This window comes from Rosa rugosa, chromosome 2 (assembly GCF_958449725.1).
Source record: "Rosa rugosa chromosome 2, drRosRugo1.1, whole genome shotgun sequence".
NCBI lineage: Eukaryota > Viridiplantae > Streptophyta > Magnoliopsida > Rosales > Rosaceae > Rosa > Rosa rugosa.
Window position 1 is genome coordinate 9,307,500 of NC_084821.1, and position 20,797 is coordinate 9,328,296.

Below are 20,797 nucleotides of genomic sequence, written 5' to 3' on the forward strand. Positions count from 1 at the left end.
ACTTGAAGTTTTTCCAGAAGATTGTTGATCATTCTAGAAGATATGATGTCATAGAACACGTAGGAGTCAAGAACCATCCAGAAAAGTGGCGAGACAAAGGTGTTCCTTGTCCAAGAAGGAAGCTTCAGAGACAGAAATTGAATCCTAGTCAAAACAGGGCATTTTGGCCGAGACTCTTCTTTGGACGGATTTCTTGGGCATTTTTGGAAGGCTATTGATGCTGAAAATTACAAGGAGAGTCCTAGAATGATTCCTCAAGATTTTGGGAAGATTAATGATATATCCTTCCTCAACTCTCTTCCTCCTTCCTCTCGTCTTCTCCTCTTCACTTTAGGGTTTTTTCTTAGAACTGAATGAATTTTGTTATAAAACTGCCTCTTTTCTTTGTCTTCTCCTTTTCAATTTAGGGTTTTCTAAATTTTATTGTGGATATGTAATTGGGAACTTTGAAAAAAAAAAAAAATTATACAGGCTAACTGGTAAGCAGGTTACCATTATTGAATATTTTGGACCATCAGATATATTCACATTTTAATTATATCCAACTGTCTAAAAAATTCAAAAAACTTGATGTATCGCATACATTAACATATACTAGAATTTTCCGTGTAATAATATCTCAAATGTTGCAAAATAGCATAGTAAACTGATCAACATGGAATCAAAGCATCTTATAGTCAACTAGCCATAAATCTTCAGCCATATATACATAGTGATGAGTATGTGATTGCTAATCTCGCAATTAAAAATAATAAAAATGTATTATGCAATGCCAGAATAATCAAAATATAATTGAACATGGTCAAAAATGTTAGTCAGATGGAAAAGAAAAGAAGTAATCGCAAAGAGTTTTGAAGTTCTCGTCTGCTGGAAAATAAAGGTTTATGATTTAGGGATGATTGACTTGCCAAATAGAAAAAAAAAATATCAGAATTGCAAGGAAGCGCAGTTAAGGCAATTTTTGTATAAAAAAAATTGAATTAAAATAATAAAAAAATAAAAAGATGTGTGCATAAAGAAAATGAATATGTGAATAACACCACTCAACTTGAATATCTTCAACTACGGTCGGGCAAATCAAACAATAGTTTGATATCAGCTTATCGAAAACTAAGCTTAGTCAACATTCCCGGCAAAAGTGAATTAACCCTTTTCTTCCGTCCTTTCTTCCTTCCACTTCCCTTTACATATTACCGTATATCGATCCCTTAGGCACTCACCCCCCATGCGCACTACTGTGTGTGGAGCTTTTAAAATTTAAATCACTTCACAAGTCTACATTGTTAAAAATTCTTGACTTCGCCTCTCCGCCGTCGCTTCAGGTCTGATGGAAGGTCAAAGTTCAGGTCTCCTGTGATACTATACATGGTCTTCACAATTAGTGGATGTACATGGTCTGAAAATAACTAAGATATGACCTAAAACCCTAAATACTATTATATCCCACAACAGTACATAAAATATATCATCACAGGTCAGCCAGACGTAAGCATCACTACTACATGAGAGTAAAGAAATTGATCGGGGAAAACTTTCGAACCTCAGAAACTCCCAGAACGTACGAAAACAATAAAATGATCGAATGCTGATGTTGTCAATACGTTTACATCTATACGGGTCCTACTGGATATGTAGCTTGACAATATGAATAGGGTTGTAAGTGCACGCATTTATGTTCAACCAAATCTATAGGAATTCTAATAGCTTAGTATTAGTATTGAATTTCTTTGTCGATGTCCAGGAAGATGGGCCAAATTGCAGGCAAGAACATATACGCCGCACATGTGTCCTCGATCGTGAGTCGTGATTCAAGGTTGAGATTAATGCATGGACCAACTGTCGGTGGAACTTCTATGATGCCAATGTTATAAATTCGCCACTGCTGAGATACATGAAGCTAAACGGTATTGTTATCTCTCTAATTTTTTTTTTTTTTTTTGGGTTTCTTAATGGGAAATAAAATTGAATTTCCAATAGGGCCTGTACTCAGCCGATCACATTAAAAATTAGGCTGGCAGAAAAGGGAAGAAAAAGAGACCAAATAAATGTATTGTTTATAGAATATCTCAAAACAGCAATTGCATCATGTACGAACTTGGCCTATCTAAAAATATGACAAAACTAGATTCATTAGAGGGATGAGCCGATGTCTTGATATCTCAAACAAGTAACTTAATATGCTATAGAACGGGTTGTGGCCCTTGTGTTCTCTGGTTTGGTTCAATAGATTGCTCATTTGCCAAAGGAAGGAAAAAAAAAAAAAACATTGTTGATGCTATCAATTAGCAGTTTTAAATCACTGTCCTCTTATACATTTGATCACGATAGTGGGGAACTGCTAATAAGCCTTCACGAAGAGCCATTGCCACAACTATCAAAACATTTGTCTTGCCAAAATTTTAGCAGCTGAAAAAGAAAGGAAAAAAAAAAAAAGGATTTTCAAAATCATCACAATTGACAAACACTCGTGAGTCATTTTTTTGTAACTTTATTTACCACCTTATTATAAAATTTATGAATAAATTTATTGTAAATGTTGTAATTTACATTAATTTTATATAAATAGTTTAAAACAAATGTGATAACTTTGTTATTAATATAAATTTTTTTTTTTTTTTTTTGAGTAAATGAAGATTTCATTGATAATCGCAGGCCAGAACGGCACTTACAAATTTCCCAGAAAACGGGAATCATGCACTATTCGCTTAAGACATTGAAGCTCACTTAATCAAGGAGCCTAACAAACTACAACATTATCCTACAAAGAGATAATTTTGTGTGAAAACTTCATTTGCCAATGCGCTCAATTGCGGTGCACCAGAAGTTTCCATTATCAAGATGTAAAGAGACAACATCATAATCTGCAGGCTAAAAAAAGTCAAACATAGACATAGTTTGTTTGATGAAGCCTCCCGGGTCCCAAATAAGAAACCCTAGGGAACTAGAGTCCAAGATCTTGGTCCACAAAAGGGCCCAAATCCAAGCAACATATGCAAAGACTCTGGACATCCAAAATTCCCAAACTGATTTGGGCCTTAGACTCGGCTTGGGCAGCCCAAATGATCTGGGCGCCCGGCCCCTAGGCAGCCCTTCTCCTGTAGCCATCTTGGTCACGGCCACCGCCGCCGCTGCCACACCTTTCACACCTGCAGATCGATGCGTCGTCGGCTGCTACCTTGGACCAACCTCTGATTTTTTCGCCACTAGCCGCTATGATCGCCCTTCCGGCTTCGCTACTCTCAACCCCATCCCAAGCTGAAGCAAAACCACTCTTCCTTCTCTGCCGCCTGTAGCACCAGGCCCAAACCACAGCCACCTCGTCGCCTAAAAGCTGCAGAGGCTATGATCTGATCCTCCGCCTTTGACGTCACATCGAGAGTCATACGCCAAACTCCACAATTCTTTAGTCGCCCTCTGGGAGGTCGGATTTGACCCTGATTATCATTTGTTTCCCAACTTGAGAGGCCACCAACGCCATTGTGGTAAGGCACGATGGAACTCGAGGATATAACCTCTTTGAGGGAGAAAATTGGTTGGAGAATCGTCAAAGCAAACTGACGTTGGAGGGTCGTAAGACGGCGTGAGGCAGAGATGCTACTGCTTATTGATGTTGTCGAAAACCATGGATGGAGTCCCCAGCCATGACGGCTAGGGTTAGCAAGGAGGCGGAGAGCCATTCTATGGCTCTAGTTTTTGACATTTAATATAATAAATTTGATTCAATTAAAAGTTATATAAAAAAACACAGTCATAAGTTAAACTTTGAAGATGATATCGAAAATTGACCTTTCAATTTTTTTTTTTTTTTTAAATTAGGTAATTCCGTGTAACTTTTCTTATTTGTCTGTTTCAGTGTTGAGCAAGCATCAGCCAATTTGAACGCATAGTTTGGTAGAGAGAGTTCCGTGCATCTTTCTTCCTTGGATGGTTGGATATGGTGTGTGCATTTCTGGTAGGATCCAAACTATCTTTCCCCCCACTGAGTTTGTTAGACCCTAAACCCAAGTGTGTGTGTGTGTGTGTGTGTATGTCTATGTAATATGGGCAGCAATTGAGAAGTTTGCCTATCATCGGCATGCATGAGCGTCTAGTTGGGGGAAAATCGTGAAGAGCAAGCATTCCTTTTTTTATGTTTCGTTTGTGTATTAAAATTGGGTCTAATTATTAGTCCAAGAATTGTGAAAGACTTCAAAGAAAATAAGCACCAATTTATATATATGGTATGTCTTGAAGATCAAAAATGTCACATTGTTATGTTCTTAAAGGCAATGAGCATGAAGTAGTTCATTCTTTATAAGTTTCTTTTAGAGAGTATAAGGTTAACTTTATTTAAAACAATTTGCATACCCTCACTTAAAATATAAACTTTGACGATTAAGACCTCATGTATTATAATCGTACGTATATGAGCAATAATCTCAGGGAAATAATTGAATATTGCCTCCATCTTATAGGTCTATAATTCTTGCAAAAATTTTAGTCAAATTAGAAAACATTTGCCCAATACCATTTGGTCTAGCTAGTGACATAAGTCTCCTATTTTTAAGTAGGAGGTCGTGGGTTCGACTCACAATAGACTAATTGTTATATATGAGTTGTTTATTTGATAAAAAAAAATAAAATAAATAAAATTAGAAACCATTTAACTATTTAGTCACCCACTTTTAATATTTCAGCTCTATGTATTTATGTGTAATGTTTCACCATTGACGATGATCACCAATAGTATAAGGTTTCTCTTCTTCTCCGGCGGCGCCTTTACGAAGGCGTTGGCTTCCGACCTCGTCAGTGTGGCTACGGTGCGGCCGGACGGGCTGATATGTTTCTCCAGTAGTTGTGTAGTTTGGTTGCAACAGATGGTCGTGATCTTCTTCTTCTTCTCAAATGGTAGTTGGTAGCAGCGGAGGTTCTCCGACGCAATTCTGATGGTTCAGTTTGCTCGGCTTCTCTGAAGGAGTCCAAACGAATCAGGTTGCTCGGGTTTTTCGACAAAGTTCCTTGCGATCTGGTTTCTCGGAGGCTGGGCTTGGGGATTCCAAGTGACATGGGTTTTCTGATTTTGATAGGCGGCAGTTTGGGGGGTGGTTCACAGATGGTCGTGATCTTCTTCTTCTTCTCGAATGGCAGTTGGTAGCAGCAGTGGTTCTCCGACGCAATTCTGATGGTTAAGTTTTCTCAGCTTCTCTGAAGGAATCCAGACGAAATAGGGTTGCTCGGGGTTTTCAACAGAGTTCCTCGAGATCTGGTTTCTCGGGTTTGTTAGATTTCTTCAACAGAGTTCTTAGAGATCGGTTTCTTGGGTTCTTTGACGGGTTGCAGTCGAGGGGGTTCAGAGCGGTTGATTGGGTGATTTTTACGCGGTCAGTGTGTCACTCCTGTGGTAGTGTCATTGGGGTTGGTTGTGATCTCAGTGGGTCTGGCGGAATGGCAAGGACATAGGTGGATTGTTGCTGTCTATTTGGATCTAGCTTAAGTTTCCAGTGATATTCACAGTCTAATGTCAACTCTTTTGGGAAGCGAGGTGGTTTGCAGCGGCTTGTTGTCATCTGTTTCTTTAGGGTTTAATTTTGGTTTTTAAGTATTATTTAGGGTTCTTAAGTCCCTACTCGTTTGAGTTGGGGTTGTTTGGTTGGGTCTAGTGGTTGTGCCATTGTTATGGTGTCATCTCCAAAGACTAGCTATTTTTCTAATTTCAATGTTTCTTGTTGTCCATGTAATGGGGAGATGCCTCTACACGTATACTAACGGTTTTGGTATATGGTGTCAGAAGGGGTTAGTCTCTTCTTGAGGCTAGCTGTAAGGATGTTTCAACACTCCCAGGGTAGGTGTTTTGCGACGGTTTGTTGTTATCTCTTTCTTTAGGGTTTAATTTTGGTTTTTAAGTATTATTTAGGGCTCTTAAGTCCCTACTCTTTTGAGTTGGGGTTGTTTGGTTGGGTCTAGTGGTTGTGCCATTGTTATGGTGTCATCTCCAAAGACTAGCTGTTTTTCTAATTTCGATGTTTCTTGTTGTCAATGTAATGGGGAGATGTCTCTACACGTATACTGACGGTTTTGGCATATGGTGTCAGAAGGGGTTAGTCTCTTCTTGAGGTTGGCTGTAAGGATGTATCGACACTCTTAGGGTAGGTTGTTTGTCTGTAGGTTACAGTTGAGCCCCTATCGGCTCATTGTGTCTGTAATTGCTGGTTCTATATTAGGGGTATGAGTGAGTCCTTTTCTCTAATTAGCTAGAGTAGTTGAGATTTACAGTGGCATCCCCGTTGTTGTAATTATTATTATTATTATTTTTTATCAAGTAAACAACTCATAAACAACAACTAGTCTATTGTGAATCGAACTCAGGACCTTTCACCATTTATAAAGGGGAGACTTTTGGTCTAGACCAAATGGTACTGGGTCATTGTTGTAATTTTTTGGATTAATAAATTGTCTATTTTTCTTAAAAAAAAAAATTATTTTTTTTAAATATTAAATATATGTTTATTGAATAAGATTAATCTCACAATAATACAATTATATAATTGAGAAAAAAAATATACTAAATTTTTTGAGTTTTGAGATTTCTTTCTTTCTTTCTTATAGTAGAATATAAAAACCATTAGAAAATTAATCTTAGAAAACTAAGACTAGAAAAAGTGTTTGAGTTTTATTAATTTTTTTTTTTAGAGGATTCATTTTTTTTTTCTAAGTAGTTAAATAAAATTAATTTTTAATTACAAACAAAAAAAAATGAAAATAATCAAATTAAAATTTAAAATCGTGCGTAATTTTTGGATAGTCCGAGCACAACTCGTTTAATGCACAATATGAGCTCGAGCCATTGGTCGGGTGGGCTTAATGTTCAAGTAAATAGACCAGTATAAGCCCGAGCACGATAATAAATGTGTCAGCTCGAGCATGGCACACAGCACGAATAAGCCTATGTTAAAATGGGCCGGGCCGACCCGTTTTCCAACTCTACTTGAGGTAAGATTTGGAATAAAAAAAAAATTTACGTACCAAAAAATAACTTTTACAGTAGTTCGAGTACCATTTGGATATTTTAATCTAAAATAAATATCAAAGACAAAGTAATAAAGTTTGGGTTTCACAACCAAAATTAATTCTATTGATGAAGTTGACATCCATTACCAACATACTAACTTAACAAAGAAATTATATTGAACATATGATAATTAAAAAAAGTAACGAAAAAAAATTCATTATGTGAATGAACTATATCGTATCATATATTAAAGACTTCGTGAGAATACATTGTGATAAAACAACTCCTCTATATTATTTTGTAATAAGCAATACTGTAAATATTGTCTTTTTTACTACAACTAGCTACCTTGTTCCTCACGGAGTTAGAACATTGATCTACTGGGAAGGGATTCAAAGAACCAGCATGCACTTGCACTATCAAGACTGGACAGCTGGATGACATCGAGTAGACTTTTTGGTTATTTAAGAAAGAAAAAAAAAAAGTTGACTGCAAATTTCAAAGGTTGAGATCACCTAATAGGTGTTGTGTCACTTGTACTGCCGGCGCATAGAAGAAATTTCATCAATACTGATCACATGGTCATCCGCTTATCATTAATACTTTACTATATATAGGCTACAGCTATAAACTTTTCTGAAAAAAAAAAAAAACACTTAACTCGCCGTCTATGATCTTTTGGAGTAGAACTTTCTTGTTCTTGCATATAGTGTTAAAGCTAGGACAGTCCCTAACGTACAAAGACTACCCCAGATAATGAAGGTGTTTCTGTAACAAGCCATTCCCAAGCAGCTACCATCTTCATTTCCTTCCTTGCGATAAAAAAGAGCAGATGAGTAGCCAAAAAGAAACGACCCGATTGAGATATTCGCAACAACCACATTGTGATTTATTGAGAATTTTTTGGTCCCGAATAGCTCTGTGGTTATGGACACTGCAATAGAAGTAATTGCTCCAGTGCACACTCCTATAATGGCGGTACTGATGATAAGAGAGACGTTAGCTGGGTTGAGAAGCAAGAAAAAAACTCCTGCTATTGGTGCCACTAATGCCATTAGGAATGCAGGCCTTGAAATCATATACTTGCTTCTGAAAAAGGAGAAAGGAGAAAATATTAGTAATTGGCTTCAAAAATTCATATAGCAAGCACGTGTTTCATTCCACTCAAATATGGCAATATAATTTTCTAATTGTAATTTAAAAAATTACTGAAAATTAGGGACGGGAGTAGTTACCTTGCGAAGAAATAGTCCAGAAGTGAAGGCATGAGACGGCCAAAGAACCCGAAGGAAGAAGATAAAGAAACCAGAGAAGAAGTCTTAGATGAGCCTCTTGACTCTGCTATCTGTCCCAAGGTGTTCAAGAACACGAGCCCAATTGTTGCACTGAAAAAATAAACTAGGAAATATAACCAGAAATCTATCCTTTGCACCATCAACGTCACTCCAATCTCCTCTCTAACACCAATCCCATGATGAACCTGCACTTCACCAACCTCATTATGAACCTGCACTGTACTATGTTCCTCTTCTTCTTCCTCTTTCACTACACCACTCTCTATGCTCTCAAGGCCATTCTGATCATCTATGCTGACATTGTACACTCTGCTCTCTCTGTCTAGGCTCCATCTTCTTGATATTTTTTCTCTGATTTTTTCCACAATTGGGATTACCAAGGGCATCAGTAGGAATACTCCGGTGCCTATCACTCTGTCTAAGCCGATCATTGATCCTAAACTGGTGATGACGGCATAGATTCCGGTGGCAATGGTTATCACAAACATTAAATTGAACCCCGTTGCCATGTTTCTTGGCTCCCCTGTTCCCACATCAATGTTTCTCACCAATGGTGCCACTACAACAGAGACTAGTAAAGGCAGGAGAGAGTTTAGAAGAAGATAGGCCTGTGCTCTCTTATGAGGTGAAGAAGAAAAAGCAGCACTGACAATATCTGTGTAGATTTTTGCACTCAATCCTTGGTAACTTGTTGTTAGTCCCACAGCAACCTGTTGGTGAAACGGAAAGTTTCGAATACTAACAACATAGCAAACGGTGTTGATCCAACAGACGCTATTGCCTGCCACCATGGTGAGCAAGAATATTTGCCAATATGCTGGAGATGAGATTTGGTTTGTTACGAATAGAAATTGGACGCCGTAGCCAATCAACCCGAGAAGTGATCCGATCATGAGGACTAGCCAAAGGGGAAGGTAAATAGCAGCAATGCCGGAAAACCAACCAAAGAGTTTCCCTGCGTCGGAGGCGAAGACGAGGTTGTTGATTTGTAGTTGGGACATGGAGAGAGTGTTCTTGAGTTGGGATGAGTAAGCAGGGAAGGTTGTGTTTGTTCCATTTATGGATTGAAGCCATATGATGCCCACTAGGCTTAACCATTGGAAAGCTTTTGATGAGGAAGACATGGCAAAATATGAGCCAAGATTGGTTTGTTTGTGTTGTAGTATATGCAATGAAAAGTTTGGTATATTTATAAGGTTTACCTGTCTGTTAAGAGGAGAGGAGTACTGTTGTGTGAAAAGAGTGCAAGACTAATGCTGGCAAAGCAGAATGATACGATCACCACACACGATCATGTCATAAATTAATCCATTCGAGTTTAAGTGACAGGCAACTAAGCCAGTTGTTGACAAAGATTAATTGCTAGGTGTTTTATTTTTTTCTCTTGCTAAGATATTTATATAGTTATGTATTATGTACAATTAGAGAAGTAATGAGATGGACCTATAAAATTAGCAACCGTAAATTTATTTCATTTAATAAAATTCTGACCATTTAGATACTTCAACAGCTCGAGATATGTCACATGAACTAGATAAATATTTTCAAACTTACTGCAATGCCGTCCGTTATCTTTTGACATTGTTTTTAAAATATCATTATCTCCCTTTTCTCTTTGCATTTTCTCTCCAACATGACTTTAACAACATTTTTTAACTGGTAACATGTATCGGTCGATAGCCGTTATCTGCAAGCAAACACCCATGTAAGTTGGCTATATCTCCAGATATAGTTGCAGATCTGGAGGAGAAGAAAGAATATGAAAAAGTAAGGAAGAGAAAGAAGAAAGAGAAGAAATCAGAGAGCCTATTCTTATCCCTCCTCCATTGAATTGGCAGCGGGACTTGGGGCTCACGCTTTGAGCCTAGCATCGAGACTCAGACGTCGATCCCCACCGCTACTACCACTCTGCCCCCAGCTGTGTATTCTCAGACTGACTCGCATCGAAACCCATTTTTTTCTCACTAAATTCGAAAAATTTGTTAGTATTCCAAATCAGAGAGAGAGCCTTTTCATTCGAAAGATGAAACGAAGAAAAAGAAGAAGAAATGGCTAAACAAAGAGAAAGACATTTCAGTTTTCACAAAAATGAGGAAGACCAAAGTTAAAGGAGAAGAATATGATGGAAAATAATGAACCCTCATTCCTTTTGTTTTGTTTTTACTTAAGATGGTATATCTATAAAATTTGTATGTAATATAACAAGAACAACTTGTGGTCTATTCGTTTGAGACAAGAGTATTATGTAAGAGGCTAGGTGGGAGGTTCGGCTCTTGCCTCTTACTAAACATGTTTCATTTTGCATATTGGTTCGATATGTATACGTATATTAGTGTACTCGATCGGTACGATATATAGACGGTATGAGAACCGTAGCAGAGCTAAAGTTTCGTAGTGAGAAAAAATGTAATTTTTCTCAATAATTTGTTCTCCATAACAGTCTTTTTTTTTTATATATATATATATTTTTTTTGTGATTCTAGTTGGACCTCCAAATTTGATATTTGGACCTCCAATTTTTTTCAATTATTAATATATTTTGTCAAGTCATATGAAAAGACAAACAAGGACAAAGTGAGAAAAATGAAAAAAAAAAATACTCTTCTTACCTTCCCCAAATATAACATTCAATTAATTTTTTTTTTTTTTCGAAATTTCCTTATATTGTCATATAGTTTTATAATTTACCTAAAACAATTAAGTAAAAATAATTACATGGCCCACATTTAATACAAAAGTAAATTCAAAACAATCTGATTTGAAATTTCCTTAAACATATTCATTGAATATTGTGTTATAGTTATTACTCGATCTTTCAACCCAAAACCCATGAAATCCTTCTTTTAGCAAATTCAAAGGAATTCCAGGAACATATGAAGATTGAGAACCAACCCTCTGATTAATTTTGTTGGAGGAGAGATCTACTCATAAGAGAACAATGTCATGTGATTTTGATTCATTCTTTTTCTCATGGTTGAATATAGAGATAAAAAGTAGAGTAACAGATTATTGTATCTCATGTTCAAGGGTGTTTTGGTAAAAATAAGGAGGTCCACTTAGCCTTTCAAGTATTCTAAAAAGTAAATTAGAGGTGTACTAAGTATAGATGGTCCAACCACTGCAAGTGGCATAATGGTTCTTGCCTAGTTGGGTGTGCTCCCCAACCTAGGTTCGAACCCCGAAGCTGTCAAAGTGGCGAGGCACTGTGCTGCAATGCACAGTTGGAGCATTTCACATGCGCCGAAGGGGTTTATCTTGGGCCTAGGAAGCCTTTGGGTTCCCCTTGACAAAGTCAAAAAAAAAAAAAAAAAAGTATAGATGGTCCAACTAGAACCACCCTTTTTTTATATCCTAAACCCAATCATACTAAAAAACTTTTATACCTACATTATAGGGTGGGACAATAAAAGATGCAAGGACTAGAGAACGTGCTAGCACTCGCCTGAGAGAAAAGTGGGTTTTTGCCTCCCTATCTGACGGTGAGCCTTTTCACCATTGTAGGACGGGCCTTTGTCGACTCCATGTGGGTTTGGAGTAAGCCGGGTTCCTCGATCGATGTTCTCGTTTAGATCGAGGAGATTGTGGTGGTCATTTGTGAGGTGAGGAAAGGGGAGACCGTGGTGGCTATCGGGGTTTGGCTTGTTCCTCGTTGGCCTAGTTTACATATTAGATTGGGCACGAGTTCGGAGGCTGTTGGGTGGTGTTGTGGTCGTGGTGGCTTGGCTTGGGTCTAATCGACGTGATCCAATTAATCTAGGTTGGCGGTCCGGCGACTCTGGCGGGGTCGCACGATTAGTGGTTCGTCTGCAGTGGCTGTGGTGGGGTTGGACCAGACTTGGCAAGCGGCTTGTGTATCTTCTGTTTCCTGGGTTGGGACTTAGGCTTGGCCCTATTTTTGGGCCCTTCCTAGGCTGTATTTTTTAATATCTATTTTTAGTTTTATTTATTTTAGTTGGTAAGTGTTGTCTCGCTTTGGCGTGTAATAAGTCTCTGCATGTATCTTGTAGCGCGCTAAATACTTGTGTGTGCACTTTAAGTTTCTTTTCTTGCCTAGTGAGGTAACAATCCATTTTTAAATGGTCGCAACTTTCTAGTGACAGTATTTATTTTTTAGCGGCAACATAGGAGGAAAGCTGTGATTTTGGTAATTATACTTCGTTATAATCGAGTTATCTTTCTTGTATGTCACCGCTATGTCAAAGAAAATTGAGTAACCAGTAGATCATTCTTTGCTAATTGGTGTTTATTAGGACACATGTATTTTATAGAGACTCCTAATAAAATTTTGGGGATATTATTTAGATGCTTAGTATAATCAGGGGTTTAAGCTCAATTTTTCTCCCACCTTTGTATTTGGCAATTTCGTTAATCAATGTTTGAGTGCAGCCGTACCAGCAATTCATTCAAAAATAAATAATAAATAAAACTGTCATTTTATATAAAGACACATATGTCATTTAATAATGAGGTTTGTCTAGTGATCGAACTGATTAGGAGGTCCAAATAGATATTCTCGTTTTGTTTCATTTGGCTCAATACCCACATTACTTCCCATAAGTTCACATTACACTAATAACCATTAATAGCCCGTACGTAATAACTAGCTTCTGTAATTTTCTTCCAAAAACTGCAACAAATCGTCGTTTGCAACCACTAAATTTGATTCCATCATATGTAGATTGTAGTGGTTGTGCAGATACAATGTGGTCCTCTATCTACCACCATAATTAGAATTAATTGGTTTTATGTGACTGATATAATTGAAAATCAATGTTGTGATGTAATTAGATGCTAAGAAGTTAATTAGTTTGCTCCTTTCTCCCTTTGGTCTTTGAAGTTGACTGGGGGTGTAAGACTTGAAAAGTAGGAATTGCATGGCTTTAGAATAGGCTATGTAACAAACTGGTGGCGTGTGCTAGTTTTTTTTTTTTAAAAAGACTTGTGCTAGTTAGATTGTCCTTGCCTTCAGGGCACCGAGTCTTCTATATATGACTCATGAGGTGAAACAATAATTAATGAAGTAGGGCAAGGCCAACCTCGGTACGCCCAGTGATTTTATCTTAAGAGCAAGTGCATAGGTATGGTTTTGACCGGGCACCACATGGGATTAGTGACGTGTTGACCGGACAATTGCAAAAACTGTCCTCCACCGGTATGGTTTTGACCAGCCAAGTTTTGGCTTTTGATGACCGTAGCCAAAATAAAAGGCAAGCCCGTGACTAATTGTTTGACCTTTGTTGCCCAGCTGCCAGCTCGGCCCTTCATCAACGTGGCTGACGTCGGAAGCAAACAAGCAGAGAAACATGCAGAGGAGAGGATGCGTTGTGGGCACGCACGAATCAGGGACCGCCGCATTTGCTGACCGTGTGCAAAGCATTCGTTTGTTGCCTAGCAACAAGAGGTGGGACGCTACTATGACTCGTCGAAGGTAGCCGTTGGAATTCACCAAATTTGAAAGCAACGGTCCTTTGATCTGGGCCGTTGTTTTCAATTAAATGGGTGGATCCGACCGTAATGGAATTAATACAAACCAAATTAAAATAAAAAATAAAAATTCAATGAAGTGAACAGTAAAATTAACAGTGAAAAATGAACGGTAAAATTTGATGAACAGTGAACAGTTAACAGTCTTGACTGGTCGAGAAAAAAACGGGTGGAAACCCATGTCCAGTGAACAGTAACTTGGCTGATCGACGCCTCGACTTTTCTTGACTACGGGTGAACTTGCTCTAAGGGGGGTTTTAGTTTAAGTTTATATATATATGACTGAAAATACAACAAAGGAAAAGGCAGACTACAACAGTACAACACAAACCCACTAGATACTCCTCAATCCAGCTGATCCAACTGGAACGCCTTTTTTTTTTTTTTTTTGAAAAGACTTGTGCTAGTTAGATTGTCCTTGCCTTCAGGGCACCGAGTCTTCTATATATGACTCATGAGGTGAAAAAATAATTAATGAAGTAGGGCAAGGCCAACCTCGGTGCGGCCAGTGATTTTTTCTTAAGAGCAAGTGCACCGGTATGGTTTTGACCGGGCACCACATGGGATTAGTGACGCGTTGACCGGACAATTGCAAAAACTGTCCTCCACCGGTATGGTTTTGACCAGCCAAGTTTTGGCTTTTGATGACCGTACCCAAAATAAAAGGCAAGCCCGTGACTAATTGTTTGACCTTTGTTGCCCAGCTGCCAGCTCGGCCCTTCATCAACGTGGCTGACGTCAGAAGCAAACAAGCAGAGAAACACGCAGAGGAGAGGATGCGTTGTGGGCACGCACGAATCAGGGACCGCCGCATTTGCTGATCGCGTGCAAAGCATTCGTTTGTTGCCTAGCGACAAGAGGTGGGACGCTGCTGTGACTCGTGGAAGGTAGCCGTTGGAATTCACCAAATTTGAAAGCAACGGTCCTTTGATCTGGGCCGATGTTTTCAATTAAATGGGTGGATCCAACCGTAATGGAATTAATACAAACCAAATTTTTTTTTTTTTAGAAAAAAAAAAAAAAAAAAAATCAATGAAGTGAACAGTAAAATTAACAGTGAAAAACGAACAGTAAAATTTGATGAACAGTGAAAAGTGAATAGTCTTGACTGGTCGAGAACAAAACGGGTGGAAACCCATATCAAGTGGCAGTGAACAGTAACTTGACTGGTCGACGCCTCGACTTTTCTTGACTACAGGTGAAGTTGTTCTAAGGGGGGTTTTAGTAGGGGTGGGCATTTTGTACCGAAAATGCGGTTACCGACCCGAACCGCACCGAACTAAAACGGTGTCGTTTTATGATCACACCGCACCGAACCGTATAAAAGCGGTTCGGTTGCGGTTTCGGGTCATAAACCGCCCGATTTAAACCGACCCACACCGAATTTATTTTAATTACATTTTATTTATTTATTATTTCTTTATTGATGGAAATGTTGGTTTTCAATATATAAGAAATCCATTTTTGATTAGGTTTTCAGTTTTTAATATATATATATCTGTGTGTGTGTAATAAGTTGCTATGGTCTTTCTGCAAGTTGCTTGATATTTGGGTGACATTTGCCGATTTGTGTGGACTCTAAATGCATCCAAAATTTATTTATGCCTTATTGAAATTGTTAAGTAAAAATAAACCTGATTTTGGCCCTCTCTTTCTAGTTGAAATTAATAAATCGCTCCATACCGAAACCGACCCACACCGCACCGAAAAATTGTGTAACCGAAATAATCGGTTCAGCCCTTTTGTAATGCGGTTGCGGTTTGATATATAGGTCAACCGAAAAAAGCGGTTTGGTTGCGGTTTGGGCCTCAAACCGAACCGAACCGCACCGCGCCCACCCCTAGGTTTTAGTTTAAGTTTATATATATATGACTGAAAATACAACAAAGGAAAAAGCAGACTACAACAGTACAACACAAACCCACTAGATACTCCTTCATCCAGCTGATCCAACTGGAACGCCTTTTTTTTTTTTTTTTTGAAAAGACTTGTGCTAGTTAGATTGTCCTTGCCTTCAGGGCACCGAGTCTTCTATATATGACTCATGCGGTGAAAAAATAATTAATGAAGTAGGGCAAGGCCAACCTCGGTGCGCCCAGTGATTTTATCTTAAGAGCAAGTGCACGGGTATGGTTTTGACCGGGCACCACATGGGATTAGTGACGTGTTGACCGGACAATTGCAAAAACTGTCCCCCATCGGTATGGTTTTGACCAGCCAAGTTTTGGCTTTTGATGACCGTAGCCAAAATAAAAGGCAAGCCCGTGACTAATTGTTTGACATTTGTTGCCCAGCTACCAGCTCGGCCCTTCATCAACGTGGCTGACGTCTGAAGCAAACAAGCAGAGAAACACGCAGAGGAGAGGATGCGTTGTGGGCACGCACGAATCAGGGACCGCCGCATTTGCTGACCGCGTGCAAAGCATTCGTTTGTCGCCTAGCGACAAGAGGTGGGACGCTGCTGTGACTCGTGGAAGGTAGCCGTTGGAATTCACCAAATTTGAAAGCAACGGTCCTTTGATCTGGGCCGTTGTTTTCAATTAAATGGGTGGATCCGACCGTAATGGAATTAATACAAACCAAATTAAAATTAAAAAAATAAAAATTCAATGAAGTGAACAGTAAAATTAACAGTGAAAAATGAACAGTAAAATTTGATGAACAGTGAAAAGTGAACAGTCTTGACTGGTCGAGAACAAAACAGGTGGAAACCCATATCCAGTGGCAATGAACAGTAACTTGACTGGTCGACGCCTCGCCTTTTCGACCTTGACTTTTCTTGACTACGGGTGAACTTGTTCTAAGGGGGGTTTTAGTTTAAGTTTATATATATATGACTGAAAATACAACAAAGGAAAAAGCAGACTACAACAGTACAACACAAACCCACTAGATACTCCTCCATCCAGCTGATCCAACTAGAACGCCTGAGACACAGAGAGGGAGAGACAATTATGCCAAATAGTAAAAACTCTACTCTTTAGATAAAAACCAACCAACTTATCAGCCAGAAAATTAGCTTCCCGAAAAATATGTCTAAATTTAATGAAAGAAAACGATGGTCTTAATGTCAGCCACCAGAGATTTAATTCTCCAAGAAACAGACGCCTTCCACCCAAACTTTAGTGAAATTATAGAATTGAACAGAAGTAAGAAGTAAGAGCATCTCTAAGAGTAGTATGACATTGACATCACCAATTCTTTTAGAGGCAGCAAAAAGAGGAAGACCATCCACATTTCTTAAAACAAAGCCAATAGAGGCACATATATGTTTAACAGCACCATCAAAGTTAGTTTTAATTTGATGGGTTTTTTACTTCAACAATGTCTGAACTCTTCGAGGACTTTTGAAATGATACCTGAACTTTCAAAGTTATCAATGTGATACCTGAACTCATTTTTTCGTATCAACGTCATACCTGCGGTCGATTTCTGTCACAGAACCGTTAACTATGACCACGTGCCCAGCACGTGAGGCACAAAATAAGGGTAAAAATGACAATTCCCACTTCATTTAGTTCTTCACGGGGTTTTTTTTTACTTCAACAGTGTCTGAACTCTTCGAGGACTTTTAAAATGATACCTGAACTTTCAAAGTTATTAATGTGATACCTGGACTCATTTTTTCGTATCAACGTCGTACCTGCGGTCGATTTCCATCACAGAACCGTTAACTATGACCACGTGCCCAGCACGTGAGGCACTTAATGAGGTTAAAAGACTAATTTACCCTCAAAAATATTGTTTTTTATTTTTTTTGCTTTCTTTCTTTCTTTTTTTTTTTCTTGTTTTTCTTTTTCGACGTCTTCTTCCCTCTGATTTGTCCCCTCCGATTGGAAGCCATGGCCGCAAATCAAATCTCACCTTCTCTCTCAACCACCCAACCCTTTCCAAGAACTACCTGACTACAACCACATTGAACTCAGCTAGATCGATATGGCTACCTTGCAAAAATTCAAGCTCCTCGCCACTCAATGCCCCGTCGTCGCCTGAAGCCCCACGCGCAACCCATCCGCCTGCCCCGTCATCCACCTCCGCCGCCGTAAAACCCTCAGATTGTTCCTCACCCGCCCCGACCGCCGTCGATTGCCTCGCCGGAGTACCTCGTCCGATGCTCCCACCAAGTACTGATATTACAGCCGCAAATAACCAAAGGCCGGTTCTTTTTTGGACAAATTGATTAGAAGCTGGAATCAGTGAAATGATCATTGCCCCATTGTTCGATAAATCATATACAGATAGATATAGTTATACACAGACACGCAGTCGCGGAAAAATCAGTTTTGAGTTTTCTCCCATCATCACCATCCTTTGCCTTTTCGCCGCTGTTGAGAGAGAGAAAGAGAGAGACTCTCAGTCTCCTTCACTTTTGCAGATTTTGATTCAATTACAAAGACACGGACTATTTTTGAAATTCATGAACTTATGCTGTGATGTTAGTTGTGGTGAGGAAACCGAGTGCCACGACGGCGTGGCCCGCCTCCGTCATATCTTCGGCAAGCTGCCCAAGTGATGTAGGACGAGAATGAACCCAGTTTAGCCGAAAAATCATAAAAGTAAAGAAGCGGTGTAGAATCAAGAAGAGTGATTGGAAAATAGGTAACTCACGAGTAATCAGGTTACTAGCCGCTGGAATATTCAAGAAGATTTGGTTTTGGACTTTTCGGGTTTCTCGTGCGAAAAGTCAGGTTTTGATTTTGAATCAGATTTGACTAACTTTTGGCCAGAATGTCCGTTTGAAACGCATGATACCTTTCCAGAATGGGAACGACGAGATCTTCAAGACTCACTTTAGTGAGCCCTATCAGATTTAGGCCAAAATGTAGCGGGCGGAAGTAACCCTAGGTTTACAAGCAATAAACCTAAAACAAAGATTCTGGAGTCCACCAGAGATAAAAGAGAAAACTCTCAATTTTGATTGATAATATGATAAAAGATAGTTCTGCAGCCGTTTAAGGTTGCTTATATATGAGAACAGAAACCCTAGGGCGACTAACAATGAAACCCTAAAGCCCACGGATTAAAACAAAACAAATCCAAAATAAACTAGAAAACCTAAAATAAAAAGAATGTAAAACTAACCTAAAAATATTAAATCACGAATCGGATAATTAAGACGATACATTTTGGCCTAAATCTGATAGGGCTCACTAAAGTGAGTCTTGAAGATCTCGTCGTTCCCATTCTGGAAAGGTGTTATGCGTTTCAAATGGACATTCTGGCCAAAAGTTAGTCAAATCTGATTCAAAATCAAAACCTGACTTTTCTAACAAGAAACCCAAAAAGTCCAAAACCAAATCTTCTTGAATATTCCAGCGGCTAGTAACCTGATTACTCGTGAGTTACCTATTTTCCAATCACTCTTCTTGATTCTACACCGCTTCTTTACTTTTATGGTTTTTTGGCTAAACTGGGTCCATTCTCGTCCTACATCATTGTCCTCCACTATGAAAGAACTCGCCCTCGAGTTCCTCTTGAATAAAGGACAGGAATAGGTAGACAAAAGACCTGAGAAAAAATTAGACAATTGGACAAGTGGATTATTGGCTGGATCTTCTGCATATTCTGATGACACAATCATGAACCCAACACCATAGATGAGTCTGTTATAGGCAACCTTAGTAGATTCTTCACAGCTCTCAAGGTTGTACTCTTGAATAACATCTGGCTCTGAATGATTTATTTTAGGCTCCAAGACTTCATCAGTACAAATAACCATGTCTTCATGAGCAATTTCATCTTTAACCTCTTCTTGGTCTTCATCCATGAATTCTTGTGGAGGTTCTTCCATTAGAAATTCTTCTGGCTTTTCTTCAATTAAACTATTAATCTCAACCGGCAAAGAAAACTTGGACTCTAACTTCTTCTCAAAAACCTTAGGAGGATAATTCTTGATGTTCTTCCTTCCATGCTTGATTTTAATTTTGTGTGACTCCCACCTAAATAAATATGTGTCATCTTTGCAATAACCACCTTTGACGCTTTCATGCCATGGCCTTCCAAAAAGCACATTAGTGTCATCCATGTCAATCACATGACAAGTAATCTCTTCTTTATAAAATTTTCCCATAGAGACAGGAACTTTACAAACCTCTGTTACTTGTGCATATTCATCCTCTCCAAATGGAATCGAGTATGGATCACTCAGCTTCACTGTCGGCAATTGAAAATAATCCACAATTTTGTTTGCTACAAAATTCTCTCGTAGACCACTGTCAATTATTACAGAGCATACCTTGTCTTTGATGACACATGTAGTTCGGAAGTCGTCGTAATCCGGCGTTGTGAATATCCAATGTTCCATGTTTCTTCTTTCTTCTTTTTTTTTTTTCCTTTTTTTTTTTTGATTGATGAGGTTGTCCTAGGGCAAATCCCTTGGTATGTTCCTCTTCAACGAAACTTTCTTTGATAGATACTCTACGACCAGCGTCGTTGAGGTTGGTGGTAGTGAACTTCTCCCTTGGATCGTCGTCTGCTAAGAAGCGGGCGAAACCCGCTCTGATACCAACTGACGCGGGCGGAAGTAACCCTAGGTTTACAAGCAATAAACCTAAAACAAAGATTCTGGAGTCCACAAGAGATAAAAGAGAAAACTCTCAATTTTGATTGATAATATGATAAAAGATAGTTCTGCAACCGTTTAAGGTTGCTTATATATGGGAAAAGAAACCCTAGGGCGACTAACAATGAAACCCTAAAGCCCACGGATTAAAACAAAACAAATCCAAAATAAACTAGAAAACCTAAAATAAAAAGAATGTAAAACTAACCTAAAAATATTAAATCACGAATCGGATAATTAAGACGATACATTTTGGCCTAAATCTGATAGGGCTCACTAAAGTGAGTCTTGAAGAGCTCGTCGTTCCCATTCTGGAAAGGTATCATGCATTTCAAACGGACATTCTGGCCAAAAGTTAGTCAAATCTGATTCAAAATCAAAACCTGACTTTTCGCACGAGAAACCCGAAAAGTCCAAAACCAAATCTTCTTGAATATTCCAGCGGCTAGTAACCTGATTACTCGTGAG

The 20,797-nt window shown here is 38.7% G+C and overlaps 1 protein-coding gene across 1 annotated transcript; it reads right to left on the bottom strand.

Annotated features, from left to right (window-relative positions):
- Window positions 1-7,226: 7,226 nt before the first annotated feature.
- LOC133732204 (protein NUCLEAR FUSION DEFECTIVE 4-like) lies at window positions 7,227-9,456 on the bottom strand. The gene is made up of 2 exons (XM_062159696.1): window positions 8,224-9,456; window positions 7,227-8,077 (listed from the first exon to the last, which is right to left on the bottom strand). The coding sequence occupies exons 1-2, from the start codon at window positions 9,405-9,407 to the stop codon at window positions 7,657-7,659; spliced, it is 1,605 nt and encodes a 534-aa protein (XP_062015680.1). The 5' UTR covers window positions 9,408-9,456; the 3' UTR covers window positions 7,227-7,656.
- Window positions 9,457-20,797: the final 11,341 nt, after the last annotated feature.

Coding starts and splice junctions, on each gene's coding strand:
- LOC133732204 (XM_062159696.1), bottom strand. CDS start 9,407: ATGTCTTCCTCATCAAAAGCTTTCCAATGGTTAAGCCTAGTGGGCATC. Junction 8,078..8,223: donor CTGGACTATTTCTTCGCAAG/GTAACTACTCCC, acceptor CTCCTTTTTCAG/AAGCAAGTATATGATTTCAA.